Source organism: Theropithecus gelada, chromosome 1, assembly GCF_003255815.1.
Source record: "Theropithecus gelada isolate Dixy chromosome 1, Tgel_1.0, whole genome shotgun sequence".
NCBI classification, from domain to species: domain Eukaryota; kingdom Metazoa; phylum Chordata; class Mammalia; order Primates; family Cercopithecidae; genus Theropithecus; species Theropithecus gelada.
The window spans coordinates 76,521,714-76,547,790 of record NC_037668.1 but is presented as its reverse complement, the minus strand read 5'-3'; the positions used below and the strand labels follow the sequence as shown (position 1 = coordinate 76,547,790).

The 26,077-nt window shown below is 42.0% G+C and overlaps 1 protein-coding gene across 1 annotated transcript in view; it reads left to right on the top strand.

Moving 5' to 3' along the window:
- AGBL4 (ATP/GTP binding protein like 4) overlaps window positions 1–26,077 on the top strand; it is a 1,451,937-nt gene that overhangs the window by 1,364,130 nt on the left and 61,730 nt on the right. Inside the window, exon 9 of the mRNA XM_025357747.1 lies at window positions 23,908–24,060. Coding sequence (XP_025213532.1) covers window positions 23,908–24,060 — 153 coding nt within the window. The remainder of the gene's footprint in view (window positions 1–23,907; window positions 24,061–26,077) is intronic.

Genomic DNA, 26,077 nt, shown 5'->3' with positions numbered 1-26,077 from the left:
GTTAAAAGTGAAGGGGAAGGCTGCAAGGATAATGCAAATTGGGGAATAAGGGGCCTATTTGCCCATGTCTTTTCAATGGAAAAGCAACACGAGAGCCCTTTACAGTGTGCAGACACCTTCTCTAGATTATCCTCATTTGATTCTCAAGATCACCTTCTTTGGGCTACACTTTGATGGATTCCTGTGATCAGCCTCAATGCTACTGGGTCCTATTCAAGCTAGTTAGGATTAATGAGTTAGACACAATCAGATCATAGAACGGTGGAGCCAGAAGGAAAGTGAGAGATTCTTGTTCAGCCTCTTCATTTTACAAAAGAGAAAACTTTTGCTAGAAGGAAAATTACTTCCCCAAGGTCATTGGTGATTTGGTGGCAGAGATTCATTTGGCATTTATTACCTTTTTTTTTCCTTAGCATCTTCCATTTCTGAACAAGGTGCTTCTGGGTGAATGTGTATTTTAGTTGATGCCCACAGTTCTGCATGCAGCAGAAGAATAGGAAAGAAACGTCAATTCTTTGACTCACCCTTGTCTCTCTGTCAACAAAGCGGGTTTCCACCAGTTTTCTTTTCATCAGAGGGTGACCTTGGAAATCTAAACCTTTGACACCTGATTTTTCCTCTTGTGCCTTATGCTTTCCAACTCTTTCTCTAATTATTTCTCATGTATTTAGTAGTTAAAATTAAAATGCCCACTAACACAGCCATTTATCTGATGGCCTGAACTCATAACTATGGCACAACTGGAGGCAACCTTGAGAATGGGAAAAATAAAGAATACATTTCTGCAAGAAACTGTGCTGTGTTATCGTGGTTAGCTTTTGCTGTGAATACAACCCCAATATCGTGGCAGGTTACCGCAGCAAACGTTTATTTCATGTCTATGCTCTATGCGGGCTGTAAGTGAGCCAGCCACAGCTCTACTGGCTCTGCTCAGCTCTACGTTTCCCTCATCTAGGGCCCAGGCTAAATGTGTCACCCCTATCTGGGACCTGCTGTTTTATGGCAGAGAACAGGAACATAATCTCATTTAAAGCTTCCACACAGAGATGGCAAATATCATGACTGCTCACATTCCGTTGACCAAAGCATGTCCTGAAGCCAAGGCCAAAGTCAGTGAGATGGGGGTATTTATACTCCTCTTAGATTCTTATGCAAACAAAAATGACAATAGGAGATTTCTTATTACAGGGAGGGAAGAATAGTTAGGAACAATGATCTAATCAACCAAAATTACTTTATTGCTGAATCAGAATGTGAGTTTAGGGAAATCACTTGCCGTCTTTGGACCCCAGTTTCTGATTGTTTAAAATTAGAAAGTTTCCCTCCTTAGGGAGGCAAATTAATATTCTAAAAAATTATATGTGTCTAAGTTCAAATTCCAGTTGCACCACAGACTAGCTGTGTGATCTTAGGTAAGTTATTTAACCTCTCTCATGTCTTCATTTTTCTTCAAAAATTCAAACTATAGTTTTTTGTTTTTGTTTTTTTTATACTTTAAGTTCTAGGGTACATGTGCATAATGTGCAGGTTTGTTACATATGTATACTTGTGCCATGTTGGTGTGCTGCACCCATCAACTTGTCAGCACCCATCAACTCGTCATTTACATCAGGTATAACTCATAGTTTTAAAAAACACACATACAATGACTTCAGTCTCTTAAAGTGTCTCATAATCTCATTTTTTTTTTTTTTTTGAGACGGAGTCTTACTCTCTCGCCCAGGCTGGAGTCCAGTGGCGCAATCTCAGCTCACTGCAACCTCCACCTCCTGGGTTCAAGCGATTCTTCTGCCTCAGCGTCCCTAGTAGGTGAGACTACAGGTGCCCACCACCATGCCCGGTTAATTTCTGTATTTTGGTAGAGACAAGCTTTCGCCATGTTGGGCAGGCTGGTCTCAAACTCCTAACCTCAGGTGATCTGCCCACCTCAGCCTCCCAAAGTGCTGGGATTACAGGCGTGAGCCACCACACCTGGCCCTCATTTTGTTTTTAACCCTAGAAATATCTTCTAGGGAAAAAAAATGTCTCTTGTGAGAAAACATTTTTTAAAGATATAATTCATTTAAGTTCTTTTAAACTTAAGAAAAACTGAATTCAACACCTTTTTTAATACAAATATTTATAGTGTATTTCTGTTTTTTAAAAACACTTTTATTTAGCCATCTATTCTGCCAACCAGCTATATTAAAATCTGTCTGTAGGTGCAAGATGTTGCTAATGGTCATTGTTTCTGGGCTGTGGGATTTCAAGTGATTTGTTTAACTTTCATCTTTGTACTGAGACAATGTCCAGGCCTTGGCTCTAAGCCACTGTAGAAAGAAGCACCCCTGCCTTTCTCGACCTTCATCTCTAGAACTGCAATGGATTCTGAACCATCCATGTAGACAGCACTTCTTCAGGACGCCTTCTCTGCCCCAGCCATCCAGGTTTCCTTCCCCTGAACTCTCCAAACCCCTGTGCTCTATATCACTCTACTCACTAATCAGTCACTCTGAATGGGAGTTGTTTGATTTCTGCCTGCATCCTCGCCAAGGGTGTAAACTCCTGTGACAGAAGAACTGGGCTTATTAATTTCTTTGATACCAGCACCCAGCATAGGGTCTGGAACATGGTAGGTACTTAGTAAATATTTGTGGAATGAATTAATAAATGTGGTTCTATTCTGTCCAACCAGACAGTTGATTCCCACAAAGTATTGAGCACCCCCTGGCAGCAGGCCCCTGGCCGCACTGGCAGTTGGAAAAGCCAGTGACTGCTACTCAGTACTGCCTGTTCAGGTTTGCATTATCTGCGGCTCCCACTTCCTCCCTCTCCTCCGCTTCCTAGGGCTAGAAGAGTTCCTTGTGTCTGAGCCCAGCTGTTTATGTTCCTTTTCTCATTATGGAATGTGGCAGGATTTGAACTTTAAAAATGAATGGATTGATTTTCATCTTGAGTTTTTGTTTGTTTGTTTCAGACTAGGGAGCTTTAAAAATCTTATTTCCTTAAAACCCATAGGGATAGTCTCACACAGACCCAAAGTGGCGCACAAAATGCTTATATATAGTGTTGCCTGGTGGTTAAAGGCATATGTTTTGCAGTCATGTAGATTTATTTTAAATCCTTTCTCTCTGTTACTCAGCTGTGTGATCTTGGGCAAGTGAGGTAGCCCCTCTGAAACTTGATCTTTAAAATGAGGATAATGGCCAAAACTCTGGCTTATGTGAAAATTAAATGAGATACCCGACATTCTCATTCCATGATAAGAATTGCTGAGTTCTAACAGCTAGCCAGGTACTATTTTTAAAAGTCCTTTATTTGTATTAACTCAGTTAGTTCTCACCACTGCAAAGTAGGTATTATTATCCCCATTTTAAGAATGAAGAAAAAAATAAAAGTAATTGTTCCTGCAGTCCTACAGGCAGCTGTTGTACCCAGGAAGTGTACTGGGTCCTGACATCTCTCTGCCCTCAGGGCAAGATCACCATTGGCTCAGTCCATGACCCTCCCCCAGGAGACTTTCTCCCTCCACCTACTCTTTCCTGCTCTCCATACTTCCTGCCTGGGAAGTCAGGCCATCTGACAGGAAAATACCCTTCTCTCCCACCCTTCATTGAAGCCCAGAGGTGTGGGCCTCTGCCAGGAACCCTCAAGCCTGCTTCTAAGCCATTTGTCAGGCTGCCAGAGGGCTGGGCGGCCTATCCGTTTTTCACAAACAGATATCAGGGCAGCTGACAGAGCTGGGCAGGCTTGGAAATGGTTTAGCTGTGAGCAGAATCTCAATGAACGCTCTGGCCCAGCCTGTAGTGGGTGTTAATGACCCCAGAAGGCCCTGCCCTGGCAGTTAGGGAGGAGAATAAATATTACGGGCTCAGGACCCAGCTGCCAGCCCCTGCCCTTCTGTATTTTGAAGGTTTTTTGTCCTCAACCACATTGAATGCTGTTCAGTTGTATTTGGTGCCCACCTTCTTCCAGGCTATGTGTGTGTGGAGGGAGGAGGGAGAGACTCCTCATTCATCAGAAGCCGGTTTCCTGAGGTGCAGGAGATAGGGAGGGTAGGAAGAGAGAGAGTGCAGGAGGAAAATTACAAGGAATCTGTAAATCTGAATCTACTGGGAAAGTAAAAGTTAGAGGGAAAGGAAGGAAGCTTGGAAAGTGAAAGAAAATACCTAGAATATCGTAGCCACCAAATATCAGAACTTTCCATCTAAAGGTGCATAATGACAAGGAAGATAGGACTTAAGAATTCTGGAGGTTTTCAGGGGAGGGGACAAAGTAGCCCCTTAACAACATTTATTTAAATATTATCTTTTATCTTCAGAATTTATACAGATTATTTGAATCTTACATTGTAAAACAGGCTTCAGTCATCCCTTTCTTCATTCTTACCTTTAGGGATGCTCCCACTGCCCTACTTCCCCATTCCCCCCACCACCAACCTGGCAATGATTCTGTGGCATGACTGTAGTCTCTACTGTCTAGTGCCTGAAAATGCATCCTAACCAGTAGCGCAGTGTGGGTAGCTGGGATAATTCATACTGGCATGCAGTAAGCCCCAGTCGTGTGTTAGGCACTGAGCACTGGGCATGCAGAGAGTTAGACACAGCCTCCATCCTCAGGCAGCTCACTGTCCAACGGGAGAAACAGACCCAATATTGGATTATTATGGTACAACATAGTCAGGCTAGAACAGCAGCAGCAGCAGCTTCAACACTAGGCACATGCTCTACGCTAGGCTCTTTTTATTTTTTATTGTTTTTACATTATCTCTAATCCAAACACATTGGGAGCAGATCTTATCAGGTTTATTGCAGAGATGAGGAAACCAAGTCTGAGAGGGTGAATGCTTGCCCCAAATGATGCAGCTAGTAAGTGGGGGAGCAGGGTTTAAGTCCAGTTCTCTTTTATTTCAAGGTCTGAGTTCTTCCTATTCCCATCCTATGGGCTCTTATCATAAAGAAGAGGGTGACCTCGGAGGACAGAAAATGAACCAAATCTAGGAGAATGGTCAGGAAAGGCTTCTGAAAGGAAGCAAAGCCAATATTGAGTCTTAAAGGATAAATAGGAGTTGGTCAGACATCCACATGCAGTGGGGGAGAGAATTTTAGGTATGGAGAAGATCATGAAATAAACATGAAGTAACGAAGATGGCAGCCAAGCATAGTGGCTCATGTCTGTAATCCCAGCACTTTGGGATGCTGAGATGGGAGGATCTCTTGAGGCTAGGAGTTCAAGACCAGCCTGGGAAACATAGCAAGACCCTATCTGTACAAAAAAATACAAAAATTATCTGGGCATGGTGGCATGTGCCTATAGGTCCAAGTTACTCAGAAGGCTGAGGTGGGAGAATTGTTTGAGCCCAGGAGGTCAAGGCTGCAGTGAACTGTGATGGTTCCATTGCACTCCAGCCTTGGTGAGAGAGTGAGACCATGTCTCTCAAAACAAAAAGATGACATGACTTTCTTGGGAATTAAAGAGAGTCCTATGACTGGAGTGAAAAACATTATAGAAAAGTGGTAAGACATAAAGCTAGATAAGTGGGTAGGGCCAGATCATGAAGGCTTTTTGTGGTAGAACATTATCCTTCAGGTTTCAGGGAAGTAACAGAAGTTTGTTAAGTGGAGTGGCATGCTCAGATTTGTGCTTCGGAAAGTTATTTCCAGCCATGCGTAGAGGATGGATTGAATGAGAAGAGATTAGAGGCTCTCTCAGCATCTATCCATCCATCTCCATTTGTCTCCATCATTTATCCACATCTTGGCCTCCTCTGTCTTGTCTGCCTGTGTCTGTCTAGTTATCAGCCTCTATCTGGCCTATTTATCTGATCCCTTGGCTTCCCTACATAACCCTAGGCAAGTCACTTCATCACACTGAGCCAAGGGTCCCTCATCAATAAAATGAGGATCATAATGCCAACCTCAAAAGGTTAGGTTTGGGATTAAGTGTTATATTGCATGCAAATCTTTTTGTATATTACAAAGTACCATACAAATGTGAAGGATTATTATCTAGCTCTTGCTCTCTTGGGTGTTTGGTTTTTTTTTTTCAACAAACTTTCTTTGAGTGCTGACTCTAGGCTGGATATCATGCTATATCTGGTGAAAGAGGGAGTTTATAATAAATCAGAAACAATGCCAGCCTTCTAGAGGATCAAAGTATAGTAGAAGTGCACAAAATGTTAGAATAGAAGCCTCTGTTATATGTTTCTAACTTACTGCTTATATGTCCAGTTGCCTGTCTTGTCCATCCATCCATCCATCCATCCACCTCTCTGACTCATTAGCTGTTTCTGTCTGTATTCACAGGCAGTTACTGACGTAGAACCATTCAAGTTACAATAATCCTCACATACAATCTCCTCTCCATCATTGCCCACCCCTCACCATGCAATTTTTGAGAGCCCGTGTCTTCAAAAATAAGAGAGGAAAATAAGTTGTGAAATGAACACGTCTCTAGATGGCCTAGAAGATCCCTTCTTCTTTACAGTTTTATTACCTTCTTCACCTTTCTCATGTGCTCCTGGGCCTTTTCTGAAGACTTGAATCTCACATAGCTCTGACACTGCCACACTCCATAAGCCAAGAAAACTAGATTGAAAGGTTTCAGCCTAGAAGTAGAGTCAGTTTCATTGAATTCTATAGGCTCTGTGACTAACCTGGGACTGCCAGATAGTCCCCAGGCGGTTCCAGTCATTGGCATCTTGAACAAAGATCGTAAAGAGTTTGTGGTGACTTTGTCCTCTGAGCCCCTTGTCTCTGAAATGCCCCTTCAGAAGTAGTATTGTATAGTGGGGAATAAGTCCTGTTCTGCCACTTAGAAGCTTTGTGACTTCAATCAAGTTACTCAACCACTGTGAGTTTCAATGTCAGCATCAGCAAGATGGAGATAATACCTCCTACTAAAGTTGTCATAAGGATTAAGTGATGTCCAATGTGAGCTGTTTTACATAGGACCTGATTTTTTGTATGTTTGATGGATTGACTTGGAGTCAGGACCCAGATTATTTTTCCTTAACACCCTGTTTTGTGGTTTTGTATGCAAGTGTGAGTTTGTGTGTATAAAAGTAGATGTGTTTGTGTAAGCATAGTTGTATATGGATATATGCTTTACATTTGAATCCACTGTTTATGATGGCTAAGATACTAGAATAGTGCCATTCAACAGACTTTCCCTTTTTTTGTGGGGATGGGGGGACGTAGTCTTGCACTTGTCATCCAGGCTGGAATGCAATGGCACAATCTCAGCTCACTGCAACCTCCGCCTCCTGGGTTCAAGCGTTTCTCCTGCCTCATCCTCCTGAGTAGCTGGGATTACAGGCGCATACCACCACACCTTGCTAATTTTTGTATTTTTAGTAGAAATGACGTTTCACCATGTTGGGCAGGCTGGTTTTGAACTCCTGACCTCAGGTGATCCACCCGCCTCGGCCTCCCAAAATGCTGGGATTACAGGAGTGAGCTACTGCACCTGGCCCGCTCAATAGACTTTCTATGATGGTGTTAGGTTTCCTTTGCATTGTCTGTCACAGTGGCTACCAGCCACATGTGGCTATTGAGCACTTGCAATGTGGCTAGTAGGACTAAGGAACTCTATTTTTAAAGTTAATTTTAATTAATTTAAATTTAAGTAGTCACAAATGACTACTTATACAGCACAGCCCTAGAATATGCCCTCATTTTTAATTACACCTGAAATAATTATTATGGTATGAAAAAGCTTACTGAACACCTCCTATGTTTCAGGCACTTGGACATGCACTAACTCATTTAACCCATGTCAGCTTGGTGACATGAGTGATCTCATTGTAATCTTCTTTTGGCTGGTAAAGAAACCAAGAATTGGAGACACAGAGTAACTCCTTTGAAGTCACACAGACAGTTCAATGTTTGAGCCCAGATCTCTAATCTTAAAGCCCTTCTCTGCATGACCCCTCCTCATGCCATCTTATAGTAGTGCACATATAGTTTCCAGGGTGTATGTACAGTTTCCTTTTGTTATTCATAGATCACTCTGGCTGCAGGATGGAAAATGGATTTAGGTGATGGGGAAAGGAAGGAGGTGTTTTGAGTAGAAACAGGGAGGCCAGCTGGGAGCCTGCTGCAGTAGTCGAGAACCACAACAGCAAATGCCAAGAGCTAAACCACCAACTGGCCTTCTTGCTGGCAGCCTCACAGACGATGGAGTGTCAGATCTGGAATCCCTTTGGAGAGCATCTAGTGCATCCCTTTGGCGATCTTTATTTGAAGAATGATGAAACTAAGGCACAGAGGCAGGAAGGTGATTTCTCGGAAGTTGTCAGAGTTGGCACAAGAGCTCCCATCTTCTACTATGATGTTTTTCCTGCATTCCAGACCATCATAGAAACAGAGACTTTATTATCACCAACCTCTTACCTCCATCTAAATCCTTCTTTCATTTTCAGACACTGCGTCTGTTTTCCTAAAATGCCATGAAGTCAACTAAAAGACAGGAATTTCAGTTCTCTGTAAACAAATCCATTTTTACAAAGAATGAGCAAATCCTCCTCCAGAAGTTTGAGCATGTCCTCCAGAGAATACAGAAATTCATGCAAGGTGTCTTGGAAGTAGACATAAAAAGCTTATTCCATTTTTTAGAGAAGGAAAAAAAAAGCCCAAGCACAACTTTTCTGATGCCTGATAATATTCTTCTCTCATCTCTCATTTCCTCACAACTATTTTGTCTTAAGGCTCTGCAAGCCTGTGGGAAGTTGCTGTGTGATTTTTATCTCCATGATTAAAGTGTTACACTTTATTGAGTTCTTTACATCAGCAGCAAAATCTGCAATGCGGGGTTTTACATAACACCTCATTTTCTTCTCACACCATTACTGTTATTAACCTGGTGGCAATAAACAGAAAATACAGCTTTGCTTATGATGTACTCTTTATTTTTGTTCCAATAGCAAGAAGAAGAAAAAGAGAGAAAGAACCCAGAGAACAGGGAAGAATTTTTTACCCGTTGTATCACTTTGAGGTCTGCCTTTCTCTTCCCCTGTTCCACAATAGCATTTCTCAGAGAAGATAAAGGATGGAGATAGCCTCTGCTCAAAGATATTATCTTCTCCATCATTAGTTCATCCATCTATTCATTCAGTAAGGATTTTCTTAGCACCTACTATGTGCCAGACACTGCACTAGATGTTGGACCTATTAAAATAAAGACAATGTGATTTCAGGTCCTGAGGAGTGCTTGGTCCAGTGGGAGAAGTAGACACACAAATCAATAATAATGAAACAGTGAAATAGGTACAATAAAAAAGAAGGGTTGAGTGACAATAGACGTGAAGGAGGACATGGGTTAGGGAAGCCTTTACAGGAAGGGATGCTTATATTGGGTCGTGGAGGAAGGCTGGGCAGGGCAAGGTGTTCCTGCCTGAGGGAATAGCATGAGCAAAGCCTTGGAGGGCACAGAGGAGCATCACAGTCTGGAAGCTCTCAATTTGGCATGGAGAAAGCATAGAGTGCCCATCAGCAGAGAATAGGAAATGAGGTTGGGGACGAAGGCAGATTACTGAGGACCTGATATTCACAAGTGGAAAATATATTCCATGCCTACCAATAATTCATCCTCTTGGCTCCCCATGACAAACCCAAAGATAAAGGAATCAAGACAGAATGATAGAGTGGGAAGAACTTGTACTATGGATAGATCTAGATTTTATTCTTGGCTCGGCCACTTACTAGCTGTGTAACCTTAAGCAGTGCATTTATCTGTAAAACAGGTATGTTAAAAATGAGATAATGACTATAAACAAGTTGCGTAGGTTGTTGATAGTATTTCATGTGTCAAAGGAAAGGGGCTAGGAGAGCAAAACTCTAAACAATTCAAAGAGCCAGAGAAGACACAAATTCATTCTGTCTGATTTTGATGAAGGTTTTTATGTAGGTATGGATGAAGGAGCTTGCATTGTTGTAGGACTTCCCTTCAATCCAAGATATGAAGCTTGTTTGTTACCCACACCTTCTTGTCCAACCCTTGCTTAACTCACAACCACTCCTTCACTCCTTGCTGCTTTCTGGCTGAGTGAAGCAGTTTATAAAAATCAAAAATCTTCTCTTTGGAGGGAGTGAACGCCTATAGCAGAGCAATAGCTAGAGAAAAGCCCACCAGCATCCCATTTACATAGTAATAGAGGGCCCAAGTATTTGATTATGTGTATTTAAGTGTTTGATTTAAAAAAACAAAACAAAACAAAAAAAACCTTTGATTCTGTATCCTAACAAAAGTGTGCAATGCTTATACTTAACTTTTTCTTTTTTGGTAGACCTCCTCTGTAGCCACTTATGTTTAATTTATATTAATAAAGAGCTCTATTTATACAGAAAACACATGATTACATGGGGAAAATGTTCCTTTCATTCAAATAGCCATATTTAGAAAAAATCAACTTGTTTGGATCAAAATGTCATAACCTAAGACCATAGCACATCTGATGGCATCTCACTCTAACTGGGGACAAGTGCCAAGGAGGCAAACACAGAACTCAAACTTATAAGACAGTGACATCTCCAAACTCAGTGGATGCCCCCCCCTCAATCCAGAAACCTGGGAATCAGTCCAAACTGAGGTCCCATATTGCGAACTGTCAATCTTGCTTTGTAGTGGGTCTCAGGTTTGGATGCTTCTTCACATCCTTCTAGCCCTTGCTTTATGTTTTGTTTGTTTTGTTTTGTTTTGTTTTAAGACGAAGTCTCGGTCTGTAGCCCAGGGTATATAGTGCAATGGTGCCAACTCGGCTCACTGCAACCTCCGCCTCCTGGGTTCAAGTGATTCTCATGCCTCAGCCTCTCAAGTAGCTGAGATTACAGGCACGTGCCACCACTCCCAGCTAATTTTTGTGTGTTATTTTGTTTTTCGTTTTTGTTTTTGTTTTTTTAGTAGAGACAGGGTTTTGCCATGTTGGCCAGGCTGATCTCAAACTCCTGACCTCAGGTGATCCACCCACCTCAGTCTCCCAAAGTGCTGGGATTACAGGCATGAGCCACCGCACTCAGCCCTAGCCCTTGCTTTAATTCAGGACCTTATCATTTTTAAATTAGTTCTCACTTGGATTATAACAAAAATGTTCTAACTAATCTACCTGCCTTTGAGTCTTATGACCACTAATTCTCATCACAGCCTCCAGAACAATCTTGCTAAAATGTAAATGTAATCCTGTTATAATTTCATAAAACACTTCTGTGGCTTTCTATTTTCTGTTTTATAAGGAAAAGTCATGACTCATTAGTGGTTTACAAGGTCTTCCATGTATGGGTCTTTGGAAGCCTCTCTAGTCCCTTTCCTCACCCCTGTCTCTGTCCCCTCCCCTGCCCTTCAATTGTGCTAAACACCTTATTTTATTTTGTTTTATTTTATTTTATTTTATTTTATTTTATTTTATTTTATTTTATTTTATTTTGAGATGGAGTCTTGTTCTGTTGCCAGGCTGGAGTGCTGTGGCGCAATCTCGGCTCACTTCATTCTCTGACTCCCTGGTTCAAGCAATTCTCCTGCCTTAGCCTCCTGAGTAGCTGGGATTACAGGCACGCACCACCACGCTCAGTTAATTTTTGTATTTTTAGTACAACCGGGGTTTCACCATGTTGGCCAGGATTGTCTCGATCTCCTGACCTCAAGATCCACCCGCCTCGACTTCCTCATTGTGCTGGGCCCTAAACACTTTATTGTTCCCTCAATGGGCTAGTGGTTTTAGGCTTCGGGCTTTTGCCCACAGGCTCCCTCTGCCCACACTGTCTTTCTCTCCACTGGAGGGTCCTTTCCTTATCATTCCCTTGGTGAACACCTTCTCATCTGTCAAGACCTTGCTTAATAGTCACCTCCTCTGTAAAGTCTTTCCTGACCACCCACTAACTGAATGGTTCCTTCAGCCATACTTTCACCCAGTCTTCACTTATGTCTCTTACAGCACCTGAAAGGCATATGTACACTTAAACTGTTCCCTTGTCTGTCTTCCCTACTATACAGTGAAGAAAGAGAGAGGTGGGAAAGGCGGAACAGAAGAAGAAAAGGAATGAAGAGAGAGGAAAGAAAAGGGGCAAGATGAGAGAGTTAGAGAAGAGAGAGGAAGAAAGAATGAAGGGACAGATGCCAAGTGCTGTCCTGTACCTTTCTTCTTCCTGTTTCCGCTCTTCCAGCTGCCTACACCAAATAAAGCAGACAGGAACCATTTTATTTTTCCCTAGAATAAAGTGCATAATTTCAGCATGAATGTTGGCACCTTCAGACACTTCTTTGAAAAGTAGTGATGTGCACTCTGCCAAGTGGAAAGGCTGCATTAGCGTGGGGAAGTGATTGAACTGCTGTCTCGCAGCAGGCTCTCCCCACAGGGCCATGCCAAGGAAAAGGACCTTGCACTTGTGTCTTGAAGGAGATAAGGTAGAAAGACTGGCAACATCTGTCCTCAGTTAGAGGCCAAATGAAAGAGGAAACAACAACAGCAATAGTGCAAAGCAGGAAGATGAGATATTGGAAGGATATGAGACTCTTAGGACATAATGGTGGAAAGAGCCCTGAAAAGTCACTGAATCCATCCTCTAAGTGGGGAAATTGAAGTCCAGAGAGGGAGAAGGAATTCTCCAGGGTCACGTAGCAGCTTAGTAGAGAACCAAGATGAGTTTCCTAGGAAGAAGGAACCTGACATAGACCAAGGACTCCTGTCCCTGCAGCTCAGTGGTTAGACATGTATCATTACCTCTCTGAGCCAGCTAACAACCTCCTGAGATAGGTGTCCCCAAGCATTCAGGCCACAGCTATTTACTGAGTTCCTAATGTGTGCCTCAGGGTGCCCTAGTTTTATCAGCCTTTGATTTATAATGAAGCAACATTAACTTTTAATTATCAAATTAAAATGCTCCTCAGTTCTCACAGCCTTAAAAATTCTCAGTCCTCTTCTTAGTTGAGAGCTCCCTGATTAGTCTTGTTTTCCTGCTCAGACTGGGGCTTTCTGAGGGAAAGCCTGGCTTTTCTACTTGTATCTGTGTGCACTCTCGATACAGAACTGAGCACACAGGATGACTCCCCTAGTTGAGGATCAAGCAGAGGCTTTGGAGTGGTGAGATATGAGTTCGAATCCCATCTCAACTGGTAATTTGTTGTGAGATCTTGACAAGCCAGGCTCTGAGCTTCTTCTGAGAAACTAAGTTCATAATCCTATTGACCCTCATGGAGTGTTGAGAGAATCAAATGAACTGATTGGTGCGAGAATGGTTTATAACTGTATAAATGTGCAAGACAGTGGTTATTGTCAATAGATTTCATATTGAACAAGGAAGAAATGTACATATATGTGAGCTGGGTCCCCAAGCTCCTCTTCACTCTGTGCTACCATAGCACTCACACTTCTTCACATTCCTCATTGCACAGACAGTTACTTGTAAAATGTCCTCCTTCTTCACAAGGTTTTGAGCCCCAGGAGGTCCATATCACCAGTGCCAAGTACAGCACCTGCACATAGTGTCATTGTGTGATTCAAAAGAATATATTGACAGTGTATAAGCTGTCAGATATTTTGGTAGGCATAAAGCCAGTTACTTCTTTTAACTCTATGACAATGTATGAATTTGTGATTGTTATCTTCAAATTTCAGGTGATTAAACTGAAATTCAGGAAGGGAAAGTGAATTCTACAGGTCTTAAAGCTCACCCATGGTGAAACTAACACTTGAAGCCCAGTCTACCAGACCCCCAAACCACACTACTCTCATGAGTACCCTTTTATCACCATTATTGTTATCACAGTCATTATGGCTATCACCAGTCACTGAAGGGAGCAGGAGGCAGAGGTCAGGAGTTCATCCTTTGCCCTGGGAAGGTCTGTTATAAACCCAAACCTCCTGTGCTGAGCTTCTCATCTCTCTCTTTGTCTCCAGGCACAGAGGTAGAGAAAGGGGATGGAAGCAAAGGAAGGCTCCTTCCTGCCAGGCCAGACCTGGCTCTTCCTGGATCCCTGGGAGATGCAGAAATGCCTCCATTTATGTGCAAGTAGAGTCAGATTGTAAGAGGCTAATTAGAAGTAGAAAAAAATATGTTTTTATTTCTCATCTTGTTGCTTCTGATGCATTTTCTCCACCCCTAATCATTAGTCTCAGAATAATCCTGAAATTTATTCTGCTGAGGTCAAGGAGGCCACAAATACAGGGCTGGGCTATTCTGAATAGTTTAGAGCTTCCCAGGTCAGAAACACTTGGGTTCGAATCTAACATCTACCACTTGCAAGCTCTTTGCCTTGGTTTCCTTATATGATGTGATTGCCCTTATAGGATTGTTATCATTACAGGACCATACTTAAGAAGTACTGCATAAATGTCAACAGCTTTTGATGGTGTCATGTTTAAGTGCATGGATTGCAGAGCCAGACTGCTTGGGCTCTGCCAGTTACCACTGTGTGATCTCAGGTTCCCACACAACCACTCTATTCCTGAGTGTTCTTATTTGTAAATGATGTTTCTATCTGATAAGGTTGTGGGAGGATTAATGAGTGCCTGCCCCTAGCATAAAGTGAGGGCTATGTTGTTGTTATTATCCTCCCCCACAGCTCTTCCAGATAGAATCTAGGCCCTGGGAACTTCCCACACCCCTTACTACCCCTTTCTCTGAGTCTAAGATAGCAGGCCTATTCATTTATTTATTCATTCTGTTACTCAGCAATTGTTGCCTGAGTACTTACTGTGTGTCAGGCCCTATGATATACCTTGTGGATATGGAATTTAACCAGATGCAGTCCTAGGCTTCAAAAGATTCACAGGCTACGCCCTCCTTATTATTATTTTTTTCTGTTGTTGTACATGGTTTTCACGAAACCACACTTTCTTTGTATTTTTTCACCTTCTTTCTTCTCTGACCACTCCACAGTCTCCTTTCCTTCTCTTTTAGCTAAACTTTCAACTTCAGAGGGCTCCAGGCTCAGTCCCAGGACCTCCTCTTGGTCCACACTTTCTCCCAGAGATGTTACACCCACCTCAATGATAATGATTCCCACATTTATACCTTCAGTCCAGTCTTCTCCCTGAGGGTTCTTCTTTCATGAATTTAACTGCCTACTTGACACTTCCTGTCTTGTATTCAGTGGTCATTTCAAACTATGAAGAGCTTATCAGAACTCTCAATTTCCTAACCAATATCCCAGCTGGGCTCCACACCAGTCTTCTCCATCTCTGTACATGAAACCACCATCTACTTAGTGTTCAAGTCATAAACCTTTGATTCTTCCCACATGTAATCTATGTGCAGGTTCTATGGAGGTATGGCCACAATATTTGTTAAACATGCCTTCTCACCTCTACCACCACTCTCTTATTTAAGCTGTAGTTAAGCACTGCATAATGACATTTCAGCATCAGACCACATGTACAATGGTGGTTCCATATGATTACGATGAACTTGAAAAATTCCTGTCACCTGGTGACATCGCAGCTGTTGTAAGGCATAGGGCAATGCATTACTCGTTCACATGTTTGTGATGATGCTGGGGTAAACCAACCTGCTGTGCTGCCAGTCATATAAAAACATGGAAATGCAATTATGTATAATACATAACACTTAATAATAATATGTAACTATGTTACTGGTTTATGTATTTTCTATACTATACATTTTATTGTTATTTTAGAGTGTACTTCTACTTATATAAAAAAAGTGAACTCTAAAAAGTCTCAGGCAGGTCCTTCAGGAAGTGTTCCACAAGAAGGCATTGTTATCATAGGAGATGACAGCTTCATGCATGTTATTGTCCCTGAAGACCTTCCAGTGTGATAAGATGTGGAGGTGGAAGACAGCTATGTTGATGATCTTGATCCTATGTAGGTCTCGGCTCATGTTTGTGTTTGTGCCTTAGTTTTTAACAAAAAGTGTTTAAAAAGTAAGAAAACAAAACAAAAAAACCCATAATTTATAACTAGGAAAAAAAGCTTATAGAGTAATAAAGGAAGAACATATTTTTGTGCGGTTGTATAATGTGTTTGTGTTTTAAGCTAAGTGTTATTACAAAAGAGTCAAAAAGTTTAAAAAATTCAAAGTTTATAAAGTAAAAAAGTCCCTGTAAGCTAAGGTTGATTTATTATTGAAGAACAAAATGTTTTAAAATAAATTTAATGAGGCCAGGCGTGGTGGCTCACACCTGTAATCCCAGTGAGCCGAGATCGTGCCAATGCACTGCAACCTCCACCTCCCAGGTTCAGGTGATTCTCCTGCCTCAGCCTCTCGAGTAGCTCAGATGACAGGTGTTCACCATTATGCCCAGCTAATTTTTGTGTTTTCCATAGAGATGGGATTTCCCCATGTTGGTCAGGCTGGTCTTGAACTCCTGATCTCAATTGATCTGCCTGCCTTGGCCTCCTAAAGTGCTGGGATTACAGGTATGAGCTACCACGCCTGGCCTCATTAAATATATTTTAAAACAGTCATATGCTATACAGGTTTGTAACCTAAGAGCCATAGGCTATAACAATATACCCTAGGTGTGTAGTAGGCTATAGCATCTAGGTTAGTGTAAGTACACTCTATGATGGCCACACAATGATGAAATCACCTAGTGATGCATTTCTCAGAACTTATCCCCATCATTAAGTGCTTCATGACTGTACTATGATCGCTTAGGGGAACTATCTCAACTGCCTCATTCATGCCCCCCTAAAATCCATTATCTACATGATAGGCAAGGTACGTTTTTCAATATTCCCCTGTTAAAATGTCTTTCTACTGTACATAGGATAAACTCCAAATTCTGACCCTGGCTTTCAAGACCCTGTGTGATCTGGACCCTGCAAACCTGTCCAGGCTTAGCTCCAGTGTTTGTCACAATCTGGCTATCGGCCTTCCCTTTGGTTTTTGAAAACAATACACTCATTGTTGCTTTAGGGCCTTTGTTTTGCCCAGGATTCTTTCTGACTTCTTTGAATGTCTGGTTTTTCTCCCTTTCTTTCTCTTCCTTCCTTCCTTCCTTCTTTCCTTCCTTTCTTTCTCTCTTTCTTTCTTTCTTCTTTCTCTGTCTTTCCTTCCTTCCTTTTTCTCTCTTTCTCTTTCTTTCTCTTTCTCTCTCTTTCTTTCTCTTCTTTCTCTCTCTCTCTTCCTTCCTTCCTTTTTCTCCTTTCTCTTTCTTTCTCTTTCTCTCTTTCTTTCTCTTCTTCCTTCCTTCCTTTCTTCCTTCCTTTTCTTTTCTCTCTCCTCTCCCCTCCTCTCCTCTCCCCTTTCCTTTCCCTCTCCCTCTCCCTCTCCCTGTTCTCTTCTGTTTGTATGGGAAAGTCTTTATGTCCATTTCCTTTTTGAAGGACAATTTTGCCAGGAACAGTATTCCTGCTTAACAGGTGCATGCCACCACACCTGGCTGAATGGCTAGTTCTTATCATCTTTTGAGGCTTAATTCAAATGTCAGAGGCCTTCCCTGATCACAGTACCTAAAGTAGACTTTTCCCTCATCCACTGTGTTATTCACCATCATGTTATTTACCCTAGTGCATTTCTAGCGTGTTTCACAATCTGCAATTACCTTGCTTATCTGCTGTTTATAGTTTGTAAACCCCACCTGGGTGTTAGCTATTTAAAGGCAGGAATCTTATCTGTCTTGTTCACCCCGAGGTCCTATGATAGCATGAGGAATATAGTAGGTTCACAGTAGATATTTGCCAGATGAATGGATGAATGAATAAGCTAGATGATAAATACCTTAACAGAAGGATATTTTTTAAATCTGTGGGATTCCAGAGAAAGGAGCTGCTATATCTGAGAGCATCCAGGAAGACCTCTCTGTCAAGGGCCCATTTGGGATAAGCAGTAAAAGATGAACAAGATGTTACCAGGAGGTGAAAGGAAGGAAGAGGACGAAAGAACAAACACAAAAGCCCAGAGTATGAGAACACCGGTGTGCTTGGGAAGTTACAGTGGTTCTAGAAGGCTGGAGTGTAGGATGGAGAGAGGCAGGAGGTGAAGTGCCCATGGCCCATCCCCTTGGTCCCTTGAGCTGGCTGTCTGGATTTCTTATGTGGTTGTTCCTTTCTTTGTCCCCTTGACTTATTATATCCCTTTTTTTATGGGAGGAATTTCTGCCCAGCCACGTTCAGGACATATCTGAGGAAGAAAGCCTTCACTGTGCCACTTCAGAAATACATATATGTATATGCTATGGGCTGGGCACAGCTACAATCCCAGCACTTTGGGAGCCTGAGGCAGGAGAATTGCTTGAGCCCAAGAGTTCCAGACTATACTGGGCAATATAGCAAACCCTGTCTCTACAAAAAAATTATTTTAAAATAAAGAAATATACACTATGAATGATAAAGAACCTTTGCATTATTTTGTTTATTTGATTTGCTTGGTTGATATTAAAGAAAGAGTCCTCAATTTTTCTGAAAATTTTTCCTTCCTGCCTTAGAACACAGAAATAACTTTCATTCCTTAAAAATCAGACAGGGAGACATTTTAGTTAAAAATGAAAAGAATAGATTTGGGACTTTTTATCTCAGTCCCAGGGGAAAACATCTTCCTAGGGTAAATCCGAAGGAGGAATGTGTGTGGAAGTCCTCCCAACGCTTCTTGCTTCTCCCACACACATACCTCAATGCCTTTTTGAGAGTCTAAACTCAATAATCTCAGTCACAGATCCCTACAATCCTTCAGCTCAGACCTGAAGGAAGCTGCATGGGGCTTGCCTTACTGTAATCAAGTAATTGCTTTGCTAGGCTGCAAGCTCCTGTGAGGACAGCAGGATACAGGACATGGGGAGTTTACAGCCAGTGGCCTGGGTTTCAGACCCGGCTCTGCCATGTCTTGCTTCGTAATGCTGGGCAAGTTACTTGAGCTCTCTGAGCTTCCATTTCCTCCTCTGTAAAACAGAAATAATCACAAAGCTCACCCTGCTCAACTTGCGGTTATTCCTGCCTAAGCTTCAGTTTCTTCCCCTTGGCATCTCCAAACCTAAGATAAAATTCCTCTGTCCTTCCTGCATTGGATTGCCCTGGATGATCCTTCCTTCACTGAACTGAATTTGTGATAAACTCTGAAGTGCCGCCCAAATGTGAAGGATCCAGCCCCACATCAGAGCACCAAGCTCAGGTTTTGGCCTGTGCCAAGTGAGATGAAGCAGGGCAGAAGCTCAGAATAGAGAAAGAAAACCCATTTCCTCCCTGGTGTCTAGGTGGAAGCAAACTCCACACTAAATTATGTTGCAAATATGCCCCAAAGTAGTTTTAATTTTATTGGCACTGATTTTAATTTACTCTTTAGGCCCCTGATTGCAAGATGAGCTGCTGGCTGCTGGCAAGGGGACAGCCCTTCATCATTCTGTTTTAATTAAGGTTCTTAAGTTTGGAAGGAAAGGAGATGCTCTCCCCATCCCCCACCTTCTATTCTCATTCCCAAATTCTAATTAAGGGCCCTACGTTTGTGACACACACCCCTTGGTCTGGCACAGCCACAGAAAAGTACCTGGTTTTACTGTTGGAAAAACTTAAGATGCATTTGTTTATTCATTAATTCACTTATCTTTCCATCAGTTCATTCTCTTATTCATTCCTTTGTAAACCTTCAATGATGACCTACTATATACAAGGCCTTATTCTGGCCCTGTGGATTGAAAAAAATCAACAATATAAGGCCCCTGCCCTCAAAGAGCTCACATTCTGGAGGGAGATGAAAATAAAGGGTTATTATGTCATGTGGTAAGTGCCGTGAGAGAGATATATACCTTAAATAATGAGAGCGCAGAGGAGGCTGTTAACTCAGCCTGAGGGATAAAATAAGGCTTTTTGAATTGAGATTTTGTACTAGTCAAGATGAATGATATTAGCTTCCATAATAAACAATCCCCAAATTTAAGTGGCTTAATACAGTGAAGATTCACTTCTCTCTCACATCAGTCTGATGCAGATCAGGTGACTCTCCTTGCTATTGTCCTCTTAAGTGTTGAATGGAGGGTATAGGCTTCTTTCTTCTTAGGATATCATCATTTTTTACATGTAGCTCCCCATGCAGAAGGGCAAGAGAGAATGCGGGTGATTGTGTATGAGGAGTTTTATGGGCAGGTCTGGAAGTTATCATCATTGCCCACATTCCATTTGATCCCAACCAAATGTCAAGGGGGATAGAAATATCAGTGGGGAAGAGACGCACAATTCAATAAATGGTGTGGAAACAGTGAAATTTAACCCTTACCTCACATTCCACAGCCATATAAATTGAAACTGAAACAAAACATTGAAAACTAAACAACAAAATAATAAAATGGAAGCAACAGTAAAATAATTCAGCTAGGAAACCACAAAAGAAAAGATTGATAAACTGTGTCAAAAATCAGCATTCAAAAATGTGCATGTAATTTTAAAAATTACATGAAAACTACATGAACAGAAGTAAAATAGACAAATGACAAAAGTATCTTTATATTACACATAAAGGTTAATTTCTACAATACATAGCTTCTCTAAGTCAACAAGAAATAAAGCCCAACAATCCGATTTTTTAAATGGTCAAAGGCAATGAACAGAGTTCTTAGAAAAGAGAATGCAAATCACTTTTGTTTATTTATTTTATTATTTATTTATTTACTTTTTGAGATGGAGTTTCACTCTTGTTGCCCAGGCTGGAGTGCAATGGTGCAATCTCAGCTCACTGCAACTTCTGCCTCCCAGGTTCAAGCAATTCTCCTGCCTCAGCCTCCCGAGTAGCTAGGATTACAGGCGCCCACCAGCACGCCCAGCTAATTTTTTTTTTTTTTTTTTTTTTTTTTGTATTTTTAGTAGAGACGGGGTTTCACCATGTTGGTCAGGCTGGTCTTGAACTCCTGACCTCAGGTGATCCACCCACCTCAGCCTCCTAAAGGGCTGGGATTGTAGGCGGGGGCCACTGTGCCCGGTCACAAATCATTTTTAAACATATGAAAATATGCTTAACTATACAGTAAAAGATAATTATACAGTACTAAGAGAAATTCAGATTAAAACTAATCTTAAATATTACTTTTCACCCATCAAATTGGCAAATATCAAAAAGTTTGATTCCACCTATATTGTCAAGGTAATAGGCTAGGAGTGTTCTGGCCCTTCTAAGGTCAGTCTGTCAGTATTAATCAGAATTGCAAATGCACATAGGATCCAGAAATTTCACTTCTAGGAATTTATTATTTTATTATTATTATTACTATTTTATTATTATTATTATTATTATTATTTTGAGATGGAGTCTCACACTGTCGCCCGGGCTGGAGTGCAATGGTACGATCTTGGCTCACTGCACCCTCCACCTCCCGGGTTCAAGTGAGTCTCCCGCCTCAGCCTCCTGAGTAGCTGGGATTATAGGTACCCACCACCACGCCGGGCTAATTTTTTGTATTTTTAGTAGAGATGGGGTTTCACTATGTTGGCCGGGCTTGTCTCGAACTCCTGACTTCGTGATCCTCCCGCCTTTGCCTCCCGAAGTGCTGGGATTACAGGCATGAGCCACCGGGCCTGGCCAGGAATTTATTTTACATACAATTGTATATGTGTGAAATAATGTATATACAAATTTCATCACTCAGACATTCTTTGTAACAAGAAAAGATTGGAAATACAGTAAATATTTATCAATAAGGAACTAGTTAGTTTATATATGGCTGTTACGAAGAATGAGGTACCTATTTATTAAGTAAGAATCGCCTCCGAGATATATTCAGAGAAGAACAGCAGATCTGAATGGTGTGTTTATGGTGCTATCACTCGTGTGTTTGGAGCAGGGGGTTTGGGTGTGGAGGAAATATTTACTTGTATATGCACAAACTATCTCTGGAAAGATATATGCAAGCCTGATAGCATTAGCTGCCTCTGGGGAGCAAAACTGGGTGACTGGTAGAAGGGAGATTTTTTACTATAAATTATTTTATAATGTTTGACTTTCAGATTATATGATCAATCAAGATAATTCAGGTGCTGGTTCTTTCACGTGAAGTCATATCAGCTGCCAGTTGTCAGGATGGGATGGTGGAAGCCACACCTATATGGTTATCAGAAAAATGTGATAAAATTACACTTGTACCCCCATAAATCTATGCAAATAAGTTTTTTAAATTTATTTTTTTTAAAAAAATGAAAAAGTAAAACAAAAGCTAGGTTCTAATTCTTGCTTTTTCACTAACTTGCTGGCCAACCTTAAGCAAGCAACCTCCGCACTCAGAGCAGGTCTGAGAAAGGTCAGAGAAACTGGTTTCCAAGGCCCTCCCTAGCTCTGACATCGAGAGATACAAACTGTAGCTTTTCCTTCCACATTTCTTAAATCATCTTTCTACCTCCTCCTTTCCTGTGCAGCTCATCAAAAGCTCAGAGGAAAAGACAGACAATTGAAGAAAATAAAATTGTGAAGATGACTTTTATAGGGCTCCTGTTGAATCATTGTGTATTCCACCTCCAAAGCTGAAAATGATGAGTTTAATATCACATAGAGCAGTGCATCTTGTATCTCCCAAAAGACAGCTTATGCTACCCAGAGAACTGGGAGCTTGGCAAGACATAATTTTTCACTCCAACTCTGAGGCAAATGAAATGACAGTCATTGAGCCCACATTCTAGAAGCAACATAGTTTTCATTTGGTTTTAACTTCATTTGAAAGCATCCCAAGGAGGGAGAATCCTTCTAAATGTGCACTTTTCTTCTTTCCCAGGACTATGTACTAGAAAGGGGATGGAGAGGTGGCCAGGTTTTGCCTTGACTATTTCTAGCGTTGGCCATTGATGACAATAAGTTAATTGTGTGAGGGGGCAGGAGGCCTGAATGTCAGCCCGGTTATTCTATGAGCTTGGGCAAGTCCCCTCCCCATGCAGGTCTTCCGTTATTCTCAGAAAGGGTTAATGGATATGAGTTGGGCTGATATATAAGAAGTGAAGGTTGGATTTGAGGACCATTGGAGATCTAATGGCCTAAAAATTACCCCATCCCCCACACCCCCTCTTTCAGCCAGTCCATTACAGTATGTGGAACAATCTCTCTGGGATTGTTTGTTCAATCATTCGGCATGTAGTTACTGAGCATCCTTTACTTACATGCACTGAGCTCTTTATAGACAATCCTCCTAACTTCAGGAAAGGTTAACAAATAATACCATATCAACCAAGAAAGTGCCTTAAATACGTGTAAGTAAAGAGCAGAGGTAGACTAGTCAATACCGTCTTTACAGACTACAAAGGCATTTTCCTTCATGCTTTATTTATATGCTATTGGGGAGTAGACGTGGCATCATCACACAAGGTTAACTAAAAGAGTTAAGTAAGACTTCATATGTAAAGTTCCAAGAATGGTGTCTGGCATGTATTACATATACAGTGAAAGACAGTAATTATTATTTTTTATTTATATCACAAGATATCAGCAAGCAATATAGTAATTATTATTGCTGTGTTTGATTCCCACTATAATGCTCTGAGATTTGAATTAAAATACCCATTTTTCAGATAAGGAAGCTGAGGCTCAAAGTGGGGACATGATTTACACCAAGCTTCCCAGCTAGAAACGGCCAAGTTGGGGCAAAACTGCAAACAGGCCCAAAGTAAATACAGTTGTGTTACCTCAGAGGTATTTCTCATTAATCAGAGAAATAAATTCCACTAATGTCTAGTCATGAATGTGTTAGCTGTTCTGAGTAAGTAACATCATGACTTAACCCAACCTAAATGTCACTTTTTCTGAAGACCTCTTAAAAGGGATGCTAACAGTAGTGCTTTCACACCCTGAAGGAAAACCATGTTAAAAGTGAGGAGGAATTGATCCTCACCTGTCTTAAACCCTCCCCTCACATTGCAAATGGCTGCTAAATCTGCTGACACATAGGGTCAGCTCGATTGTGTGTGTGTGTGTGTGTGTGTGTGTGTGTGTGTGTGTGGTGTAGTGTCTGGTCCCTTAAAGGCAAGCTCTATGGCCCAGACTTTCCATTTGTTATCCTTTCTCTCAACAGAAAACAAGCCTGGAGTTTTATATTGACATCCACGCCCACTCCACCATGATGAATGGCTTCATGTACGGCAACATCTTTGAGGATGAGGAACGGTTCCAGAGGCAGGCCATTTTTCCCAAGCTCCTCTGCCAGAATGCTGAGGACTTCTCCTATGTAAGCCAGGAGTTCTCTCTTAGCCAGCCCCAGCCCCCCACACCCTGCCTCCCTGTATTCCTTCTCACTCAGTTCAGTTTGCTTTAAGCTCCACAGGACACCTAACTCTATGCCAGGTCTTGTGTGGGTGATGAAGATAGAGGTAAACAAGATGTGCCCATGTTCTCAAACTGCTCATTACCAGTCAGGGAGGGAGACTCTTTGAGAAGGTAGCATTTTGGCTGGCTGATGAACTGGCATTTGTTTTTGTTTGGGGGTTTTTGTTTTGTTTTGAGACAGGATCTTGCTCTGTCACCCAGGCGGGGGTGCGGTATTATGATCATGGCTCACTGCAGCCTCTATCTCCCAGGATCAAGTAATCCTCTCACCTCAGCCTCCTGAGTAGTTGAGGCTACTGGCTAATTTTTTTTTTTTTTTTTTTTTGAGATGAACTTTCACTCTTGTTGCCCAGGCTGGAGTGCAATGGCATGATCTTGGCTCACTGCAACCTCCATCTCCCAGGTTCAAGCGATTCTCCTGCCTCAGCCTCCCAAGTAGCTGGGATTACAGGCATGCACCACAACACCTGGCTAATTGTTTGTATTTTTAGTAGAGACGGGGTTTCTGCATGTTGGTCAGGCTGATCTCGAACCCCCAACCCCAGGTGATCTGCCCACCTCAGTCTCCCAGTTTGCTGGGATTACTGGCGTGAGCCATGTGCCTGGCCACTACTGGCTAATTTTTAAAAATGTAGTTATTTATTTTGTAGAGACAGGGTCTCACTATGTTGCCAAAGCTGGTTTCAAGCTCCTGGGCTCAAGTGATCCACCTGCTTCAGCTTCCCAAAGTGCTGGGATTACAGGCATGAGCAACTGTTCCCAGCCTTGTTTAATGGAGTTGACTCCAGCATTAACAAGAAAAAAAAACTCACTGAGCACCTACCACATGCCAGACCTTGCTCCACGGTCTGCTTTTACCAATCCCAGTTCTTTTGTATAAGCACAACACATCTGCTAACAGAGGTTATATGCCCACCATTCTTTTCTCCATGACTCCTTCTCAGCCTCAATTTTTTTTTGTAATTGCTGGGTGATAATTTCTATCCTGCGTGCATTATAGCTTCCTGGGAGGGCAAATGCAGTTTTTGATATAAAAGTTCTTTGCAGGCCGTAAAGACCTCAACAAACTGCAGAGACGGTTGCTGTTACTACCCATCTCACATGCTGAGGACTAGAGAGACTGTGGGGTGGGAAAAACTCATAGCAAAAGCAGTATTGGGAAAGGGCAGGAAGAGAAGATAAGGAGGGGATCAGCATGTGGTGTAGGGAGAGAGCTTTTGCACATTTTCCTTTGTTTTGATACTAAATCTCTGGGGCCTGTTATTTCCATGTGGCCAGAGGGGCAGAGGCCCATAGAGGTCATAGCAATTTTTGAAGTTGATGAGCTGAAAACTCACCTGCCCATTGCTTCAGGCCAGGACATTAGTGGAGATGATGAATTTCTCTGCGTGGTAAGATGCACTCTGAATCCCAGAACCTTTGAATGTCAGACCAGGAAAGGACTTGGCAGATTATTTAGTCCAGTCCCCTCTTTACACCTAAGAGTAAAGAGTGGCCCCAGAAAAGATGAGTATTCAGTGTAGGGTCACCCAGCATTTAATGATAGAATCAAAGCAGGTAGCTCCCCATTTGCAGCTGTGGGGCAGAAACAGCCATGCCTTTTTCTGTAAGAATCTCTATAGGATGGCCCTGTCTATTTGAGACCACTGCAGTTTCAGAAAAGAATGTGGCCTCCTTCATCCAAGTTCCCTGGAAGGCTGGGTCATAGGCCTCAGAGACTCTTCTCACACGGGTGAGATTTCCAGGGACTACAAAAGGTGCACAGTCTGAGAGCCTTATTTCTGAGCTCGCCTGATGTTTCTGCACTGCAGCCTCCTTAAGGGCGGGAGTCAAGGTCATCTGTCCTAGTCCAATTGCTGTCTCTTCCTTTCCCTTCCCTTCCCTTCCCTTCCCTTCCCTTCCCTCCCCTCCCCTCCCCT